We start from the raw sequence: 9700 nt of genomic DNA, 5'->3' as shown, positions 1-9700 counted from the left end.
ATCGCTCAGTGTGCGTAAACTGTCATTGTTCTCTTTGTTTAGACAGGACGATGTGCTGCCGAGAATGATAATCTTTTGTGCTTCCTATCGAAGTAGTAAGGATGTACTTAATTTTTCACACACTGCTTCTATATTTTGGCTTAGTTTTTGCTAACTGAGGATATGGTGTAATTTATCATGCGTTGTTGTTCACCTGAGGTTGTATTTACCTAATATTAAGACCTAATGACCAAATGTTTTTTTGCCTTTCATACGTAAAATCATACCTGTAATATAGATTTTAATGTTTTAGTTGACAGAAAAAAAAAACATTTACTTTGTATTCAAATGATAGGTCCCCTCAATTTGCATACTTAGCACTTTTTCATATCTCAATTGAAAGTACTCAATTAGCGGCTCTGCACCTCAGAAATGACACTGCAAGAGCTCAGCCACGCACCTCTCACACAGTGTCAGTGTGCAGTGATGTCTGGGGCTGCCGCTCCATATTGTGCTATAGACAAGAGCTAGTGATCAGAGTGCACACTGACACTCAGCATAGCTGGATTCCTACAAAGCCAGTGATTGACAACGCTGAAGCGAGCGCTGCCTGAACTCATTCAAGATATAATTTTGCAGCATTTTTAGTGAATAAAACTAACCTAAGGCTGTGTGCCCACGATGTGTTTAAGCGTTTCCGCAGCGGCAGTTCCGCTGCAGAAACGCTTAAAAAAACGCTTGGTAGAAGGCCTGCCATGTTCCCCAATGATAATCCACATGTGCTGTGCACATGCTGCGGAAATTTCCGCTGCGGATTATCATTGCGGAAAAATCTACAGCACTACCAATTATATTGCGTAATCACGGCGTTTTCGCCGCCATTGACTTGCATTGAATCGCTTAATATCTGCATGACTACATAGGCACATGTGGATACTAAGTGATTCAATGTGCGGATGGTACCCCGGTCTGGAGAAGAGGAGACTCTCCTCCAGACCCGGGTACCATAGTACCTGTAAAAAAAAAAAAAAAAAAAAGAATTTAAAATAAAAAAATACATTATACTCACCTTCTGATGGCCCCTGGTCTCCATAGCGATGCGTCCTGGCTTCCTGGAGGCTCGCGGTGGTCGAAAAGGACCTTCCATGACGTCATTTAGTCATGTGACAGGTGACCTGTCACATGACTAAATGACATCATGGAAGGTCCTTTTAGACCACCGCGAGCCGCCCAACGCACCGGACAAGGAGACCATCAGAAGGTGAGTATAATGTTTATTTTTTACTATTCTTTTACTATAACTTGATCACACTATATAAATCCATGCCGTTTGCATGGATTTATATAGTGTGACCAAGTGGTCAAGCACTTTCCAAGTGATGCTAAAATCGCTTGGAAAGCGCTTGTCAACCCGCATGCGGAAATGCATGTGAAAAACGCTTCACTTACGCTTGTACCTGGCAGGAAAACGCATGTACAATCCGCATGTAAAATCCGCATTTTCTGCCAGTGAGATGCAGAAACGCTCAGGAAAAATCCGGAGCATTTCTGCATCGTGGGCACATAGCCTTATTACACATGTAATCTGCATCCAAAATGCAGCATTTTTACTGCCAAGAGAGCAGGTTTTGACCGCAGAAAAAAATGCATGTGAATATAGCCTAACTATTGAATTTTCCCGGTCCTAAATATACAGGAATATACAATTACAGCAGATATACTGTACATAAGTAGCTATGTCCTGTCCATTTAAGAATACAAGTTTCAAAGTTACTTCTCTTGAAAACGTTCAACATGTGCACATATTTATTGATACATTTAAAAGTACAGATACCACCTACAGTATATTTATTATGCTTGCTTTTTTTATGCGACAAGATATTCTGCAGCGGTTTACAGATACCATCATTCACTGGCTCCATTGGAGCTGAAAAGCAAAATTCCCTATCAGTATGTCTTTCAGATTATGGAAACCCATGCAAAGCGGGCTGAACATACAAACTCCGTTCAGTTGTTGTCCTTGTTTGGATTTGATTCCAGGACCCCAGCGCTGCAGACAACACTAGACCTAAAAGTTCATTTGGAAGCAGACTTAAGTCACGGCACCACTATCAGAATTTGGTCAGTAATTTTTCACAGGAGTGGGAGGCAAAACCCATCACATGAACACAGACCTTGCCAAATACAAAATTGGTAATGCAGACTGGTAGTCATGGCTTTACCAGTGTTGTATAGTTAGGGTAAATACGCAACTGGGGATTCACTTGCAGAAAACCCAGTGCAGAAATTGACCTGCGTTGCAGTTTTGAGATCCGCAGATTTTTATTTTATCCTGTAGTTGTCTGCGTATTTTACCCTTCTCAATGCATAAGGTGAAATGTAGGTAAAATCCACACTTTATCCACAGTAAAATACGTAGCTGCGGCATTTTTCGCTGCAAATGTAAAAATTCTACAGGGGATATGACTTATGAAAACATAGGCCCCTATTTATCATTACCTCTGCGCCTGTTTTTTGTTTCATTTTGTGCCTTTTTTTGCTTGCATCCAATTCATTCCATTTGTACCTTTTTTAAATCTATATTATATGTACGAGCATGTTTTTTTTCTGCTTTGTACATGGAGTTTAGCAATTCCAGATGTTATCACCTGATTCATCAATTGGGATTTTTGAAAAAGTAAAATTTGGCTCAACTTCATTCATGTCCCCCCTTGGTGTGTTTTTGAGTATGCCAAAGCGACAAGACAGGAAAGAAGCCCTTTTTTACTTTGCGCCAATTTCATGAATTGTGTGCAACTTTTTGTTGAATTTGGTGCCAAAAAAAACGGCAGCTAATACCACTAAAAGACAAAAATGCAAATGATGAATTGGGACCTATGTGTATCATGCAGGTTGGTAATCTACTGGTGCTCCCCAATTTCAATATGATAGTGCTGACGTCTGTAGTATTATTATAACTCCAGACAGGATGGTTTAAGTAGGGATTTTATTTGCAATATTGAGCAAGAAAAATCTGCAATGGATCTCAGTACAGAAGAAATATTAATCTCATTAACTTTCCAGAGGGAATTTACAAATCTCATTCACATATGATACAATACACTTTGTTGATCCCAAGGGAAATTACAGACCTGCTAAAACTGAAGCATCTGAATTAGGGCTACAAGTCCCAGCCAGATTGCAAGCATACTGACCCGAACTTACAGCTTTAGATCTTCATAATAGTGTTATTTCTTGGTTGTGGACTTGCGACGATAATGCTTATTCTAAAATGCGCCTCTACATTAGGGCTGTCTGAATTGAGGCTAATGGGAGTCATGTGCTATTCAGTGGTATCAAAGCAGGAGTGTTCTGTATTATTAGGTGACTGAAGTAGACTTAAGAGAAGGTAGTACTGTAGGATAGGACTCATTTAAAAAATGATACTCTCAAAACTGATGAAAAACAAAGAGGAATGTTCTTTGTTAGAATTAATGCAGTAGATTAAATATTTTAGAATGGAAATGATGCAAGGGGAAGGGTTCTGCATCATAGGGCTGATAATTATGAGAGCCCTATGAGTGACACAATATCTTGGAGAGTCAAGGATGAGGGGCGAATTTGGGGAAGTCACTTGTTTTTCTTCTAACGTATCAGTCACTGGTGTAGTTAGACATGGAAATAGAAATGTGTAAAAAAACAAAACTAAGTTGGGAAAGGCGGTGTTTGAACGTGTTAATTGTCACATGTCTGCAATCCATTTAAAACATGATTATACGAACCAATGACTTCATGATTTACTCCAGTATAATTGCCTACCAATGTTTTGCATGGAACATACAGCATATGTGCTTGATAAGTAATACAGTATATCAAAATTGAGAGTGCAGTGTTCAGCATGTGATCCATAATGGACATCTACAATATAGGCCTTAAAGCACCACTCCAGCTCTTATGCCGCTACAGTGGTGCCACTAATTAAGATCCCTGCCGCTAGATTTATACTAACCAGCCACTGTCTTAATCTGTTATCGTCGCCCCCCTGGTCATCTTCTGCAGTTTGTGACCTGCCGGATCACTCAAGTGTTTGCAGGGCGAACCGGAAGTCACAACTCCTTGTAAGTCTATGAGAGCCAGAACGAGGCCCTCATAGAACTACATTGAGAGCTTGTAACTGTTACTTCGGCCTTCTGATCACTCAGAAGTTGCGGTCACAAGAGGGCGGCATGGTGCTGGGAAGAGCTGAAGACAGCAACTGGTAAATACTAGGTTTAGGGGAAGTTCGATTAGTAGCACCACTCCAGCGCTGAAATAAAAAAAACAAACGCTGGAGTGGTGCTTTAAAAAATATACCAGACATAGACAAAAATAGAGGTATATTAAAAGTGAGACTGTCACCCTGAAATGTAAACTGAAAGTATTAACAGTTATGTAGGGGACTTAGCCCATATAAAAATCATGTTAGTAGTACCATTATTACTCTGTGACCCACTGAAGACAGGAGCAGCACATAGCCGACCTCTCCTCCCCTCTGCAGTCACTCACAACACTTGTGTGTATAAGCGGCAGTGCAGTGACCAGAGGCAGCACCAGCGGTTAGGATTCAGGAAAGGCTCATTACGGCCAAGTGAGAGCTGGCAGAGTCAGGGAACTGCTCAGTATGCAAATTGAGGGAGGCGTAACAGGGCACCAAGCTCTTGGCCACACCAAGGGTGCACCAAGCATGCACATGTGCTTAGTGGTTTCCTAGCAGCTATTTTACCATGAAGGCCTGCTGCACAAAGTCTCCTCTTAACAGTTGTTGTAGAGATGTGTCTGCTGCTAGAACTCTGTGTGGCATTGACCTGGTCTCTAATCTGAGCTGCTGTTAACCTGCGATTTCTGAGGCTGGTGACTCGGATAAACTTATCCTCAGAAGCAGAGGTGACTCTTGGTCTTCCTTTCCTGGGGCGGTCCTCATGTGAGCCAGTTTCTTTGTAGCGCTTGATGGTTTTTGCAACTGCACTTGGGGACACTTTCAAAGTATGCCCAATTTTTCGCACTGACTGACCTTCATTTCTTAAGGTAATGATGGCCACTCGTTTCTCTTTACTTAGAATTTGTATTATGGCAAGAAAAAAGCAGCTAACAGTCTATTCAGTAGGACTATCAGCTGTGTATGCACCAGACTTCTGCACAACACAACTGATGGTCCCAACCCCATTTATAAGGCAAGAAATCCCACTTATTAAACCTGACAGGGCACACCTGTGAAGTGAAAACCATTTCCGGTGACTACCTCTTGAAGCTCATCCATAGAATGCCAAGAGTGTGCAAAGCAGTCATCAAAGCAAAAGGTGGCTACTTTGAAGAACCTAGAATATAAGACATATTTTCAGTTGTTTCACACGTTTTTGTTAAGTATATAATTCCACATGTGTTAATTCATAGTTTTGATGCCTTCAGTGTGAATGTACAATTTTCATAGTCATGAAAATACATAAAAATCTTTAAATGAGAAGGCGTGTCTAAACTTTTGGTCTGTACTGTATACTGCTAATATGATTTGTATAGGGACCAATTTCCCTACATAACTGTTAAATAAGTTCAGCTTAGGTTCGGATTTTTTTTTTTTGGGGGGGGGGGGGGTATATATAATTTATATATAATTTATGTTCTGAGGAAGAAGTTATGTATTACTTCGAAACACGCTGACTTTTAACCTGTAGGAATAAACCTCATTCAAGAGCACATAGTGTCCTGGATCTCCATCAGCAGCGAAGGTTAAAACACATTTTACCTGGAACATATATTGCTTCGGTCTGATGACCAGTGTTCTGCGGCAGCTGATTAATGCTTTTGGAAAGTTGCAAATGTGCAACAGCATGAGGTGAGCGTATTACCTTCTTATCCATTCCTTTGTTTTATCAGTTAAGACTCTATTTGCGCTTGTTTTGCTATCCAGCATCTCTACTTAGATTTAGAAAGAAGCAGAGCTGAGAAAGCTAGCCCCGCCCACACTAGGCTCTCTGCGTACATATCTACAGCCAGTGAGGTGCTTAGTTGCCAGGACTAGTCCGGCAATGTTAATCTCTTAGTGATAAAGCCTTCACAGTTAGTAAACAACAGCAGCACATCGGCACTTTGACAAGTGACATATTCCTGAACTCTGTGTTTCAGCCTCTGTCTCCTGCTGTCTTCAAGTTACAGAGCAAAAAGCTGCTGACAGATTCCCTTTAAAAAAAAGTCGCAAGTCTGTCTAAAGCAAAAAAAAAAAAGCACCAGATTGAAGATGCTGCCGGAAAGCTTGAATCAGGCAGGGACTGGAGTGAGTTGCACCAAAAAAATTCACCATTTGGTAAAAGTTGCATTACATGAAGCTGTTTAAAATATCTGGATAAGCAAAGTTACTGAGGAAAATTCAAAAAGAGGACCTTTCACCAAATTTTGTATGTTAAACAATTTTTCATGTTGAATAAAATTATATATTTTTTTTATTTTGCCTCTCTGTTGTGGAGATCTTAGCAATCAGAGTATTTGTCACCTGATTACTAAAGTAATGTCCAAATGGGTGTAATTAGATAGTTTCCCCATGGGGCGGATACTACTACTCCCTGTATGAGTTGCTTTCTGATAACTCATTAGTTGCCAAATACTTTGATCGCAAATATCTCTGCAACAAAGAGGCAAAAAAACAATAACTTTTTATTCTGCTCTGCAGCCATAATTACATCCTGTGTCCAGTTCAACATGAAAAGTTTGGTGAAAGGTCATCTTTAGGTTACTCTCGTTTACAACATGCAAACATTGGTTGGAAAGACAAGAACCAACCTAGAATTTTCCAACTGGACCGACAATATTACATTTTAAAATGATATGCACAATAGTAATAATCAACCATATTATACATATTACATGACTAAGTGGAATTTTGGAGAAAATAAGCCATGGTACCTATAAACTTATACATTCTAAACGAGTTAAGCTTTAGTAGACCAATAAGCCAAAGTAAAGAAGTCAAATAAATTCCAAAAAATTACAAGTCATCAGGTCGCAGCACACTGAAATCATCTTTAATACCATGATGTGATTTGAACTTTACAGGGAAAAAATTTAATATACAGTAAGACGTCTCTTCTTCTGCAAAACACATAAAAGAACCCGTGATACAGTTGGCCTCCTCCTGTGGAATGTTCTGAGCAATCATGGTTTCATCTGGTGGGAGAGAAGTGGTACAAAGCAAAATGACATCCATAATGGACTCTGCCAATAATCACCTCCACCAGTTGCTTATGCCGACATAAATCATTTTTCCCCCAAACATGAATAAACCTATGGTGTACAAGCATTGTTTAGATACACCACCCTCCCCCCATCACAGCATATGCAAAATATCTTCAGTGCAAATACCTTTAAAAATGCAAAAAGCTTCATTTGATTAAGTTCAAAATAATGATTCATACGAGGTCCATCTCCGTTACAAATGCCTAACATTGTCCCTGCACCCTCCTCATTCCAAGTCATAACCACTGACTTCCTCCTTCACAAAGGTCGGATTACTGTTTTCATTACTCCGCATGGACGCTTCTCAGCTCTCCTCCATGGAGATCTTATTGTGAGAAGTAACAACAGCTATTCCTGGGCTCAATGCTTTTCTCTCAAGTTCGTTTATTAGGGTTGGACATGTGGCCGTCAATGCTGCTGTTAACACGCAGGCTGGCAGCACAATGGGTATGGACAATATGCCCATTGGTGTTTCTGACGAACATTGGTTCTTGGAATGGCTTCCGGCACACATGGCAAAATTTCTTCTCAGAAAGAATTACAGGTTTCTGCCTCATATTCAGCTGAAAAACAAAAGAAATAAAAGACTTTAATTTGCATTAATCCTCAAAATCCTCACTTGTAAGATGCTCCAAATTCATGAAGAGTTGGGCACCTTTTCATGAATCAGGAGCGTCTGACTCCAACACGTCACCTCATCAAGACCGGCATGAGCAATGCCAGTCTTGATTAATCGGGCCCTTAGTTTAAGATAAAGTCATCTAAATGTAATCCCAAAAAATATCTTATACCTTTTCTTTCTTATAAATGATATTTTCTGCCCTCGCGAGTCCTAGTGCCATTTGGGACATCCTTAATGCATGAACGTGCTCCCTCATGGCCCCAGCTAGGAATGGGGAAAGAAGCTGCACAGACCAGTTTTCTGGCAATAGCCGCAAAACACTGGAAGCATCAAACTCTGTAGGGTGGCTATTCAACAAGTCTACAGCAGCCACAGTCAGTGAATTGTCAGGCGTGGTCTGTGTGAGGTAGGAAGAAAGAAGGCGCTGGAAGAGTCTCTTACGATAAGAGGCATCTCTACCTAGGGAGTTCCATATACAATAGTTCTCAGCAGCAGCAAAGTCTTTCAAATGATGAACCAAGATATTTAAAGCCTGATCATGTTCCTCCAGCTTCCCGTGTAATATTGCCCGCTCCATGTGCAGATCTGTGCCTTTGATTTTATCTGAAGGATGAAAAGATAAAACAATTTAAATTAATATGCAAGAAGAAGTTTAGGTTCACTGTGCACAATAAATTACAGCCCAAAGTACATTTTCTGTTAACCATAGGGAAAGAATCCTCCACACATGTGGCACCACTTAGGTTTGGAGGAAGAAAGGATTGGGCATATTAAAATACCATATTTCTCTGTTTTTCTCTAAACAGATGACAAAAGACAATCAGGCTGCTCTTGTATACTGCAGAATGTGTGATATATACAGTCTTTCTATGTGGTTGTGTGGTATAAAGGGACAACAAAGCTCTGTATCTTATAGTATGCCCTATAGTGTTCCCATATATAAGATCATTAAGGCCATGGCAAACGCTCTCTCACATATCCAGTTCTTAGCATCTCCAGAAACATTAGCATACTTTATGAATGAATGATATCAGAATCTCATCTTTCAAGCTATACTTTTATGTAATGATGACATTAATTAAAGTAGGTTGTAACTTTATAAAATTGCAAAGTGCTCGTAAAAACCAGCAGCTTTATAATTTACTTGTTAATAAAATCCTCTCCATTCTCAGGAACTCAGTAATTTTTTTATCTAATTGTTTATTACTTGTTGCCTAGGTTACCAGCCACTTCTGCAGTCTAGTGGTGCATGTCTGAAAAGGATGAATACTGCCAGGGTGGAGGCCAGTGTCCACAATGACTCAGTTGACTTCATTAAAGTGAATGGCTTTGTCAGGGTTCCCTTCGGAATACAGTTTTTCAGGGATTTCAGCAGAAACCAAAATGTAGTGCTTGACGCATTAATGTGAACCTAGCCTTATAGCCATTAAAATAATTGATAAAACACCTGAAGATCAAAAAGCGGATCAACAAAATAACATGCAATTAAATTACCTTCATTAATACACATATTAAAATGCATCATTAGAACTATACAAACACGACAAACACAAAAACAAGTGTGTAAGCCAAGCATGATGGACTAACACAATATAACCCTAAATAGTCATAAGGTGCACAATATCAGCATATCACAAATCAATACCATCCCTTATGTAAAGGAAAGTATAAAGTGTAAGTCCCCAATGTAGTCTGTAAATAATGCTCCAGCGATAGATACCACCAAAAATCTGCGCAAAATATGGAGAGAACAGTAAAAAGTAAAAGCACAATGGCTTGGTCAATAGTTAACCCAGTCAAAAATACTAAACTTTTCTCCAATGGCCTCATCCAGGTGAATCTATTGTCGGTCCATGC

The 9700-nt window shown here is 39.8% G+C and overlaps 1 protein-coding gene across 1 annotated transcript in view; it reads right to left on the bottom strand.

The window, feature by feature from the left end:
• Positions 1-6985: 6985 nt before the first annotated feature.
• Positions 6986-9700, bottom strand: part of TGFBRAP1 (transforming growth factor beta receptor associated protein 1) — a 42555-nt gene continuing 39840 nt past the window's right edge. Inside the window, exons 11-12 of the mRNA XM_073664749.1 lie at positions 8013-8446; positions 6986-7784 (exon numbers count right to left, since the gene is read on the bottom strand). Coding sequence (XP_073520850.1) covers positions 7596-7784; positions 8013-8446 — 623 coding nt within the window. The 3' untranslated portion in view covers positions 6986-7595. The remainder of the gene's footprint in view (positions 7785-8012; positions 8447-9700) is intronic.

Source organism: Phyllobates terribilis, unplaced genomic scaffold, assembly GCF_046119375.1.
Source record: "Phyllobates terribilis strain yellow unplaced genomic scaffold, ASM4611937v1 Scaffold_2__4_contigs__length_985480577, whole genome shotgun sequence".
In the NCBI taxonomy this organism is placed as follows: domain Eukaryota; kingdom Metazoa; phylum Chordata; class Amphibia; order Anura; family Dendrobatidae; genus Phyllobates; species Phyllobates terribilis.
Note: the sequence above shows the minus strand (reverse complement) of the source record. Positions and strands in the feature narration are given on the sequence as shown.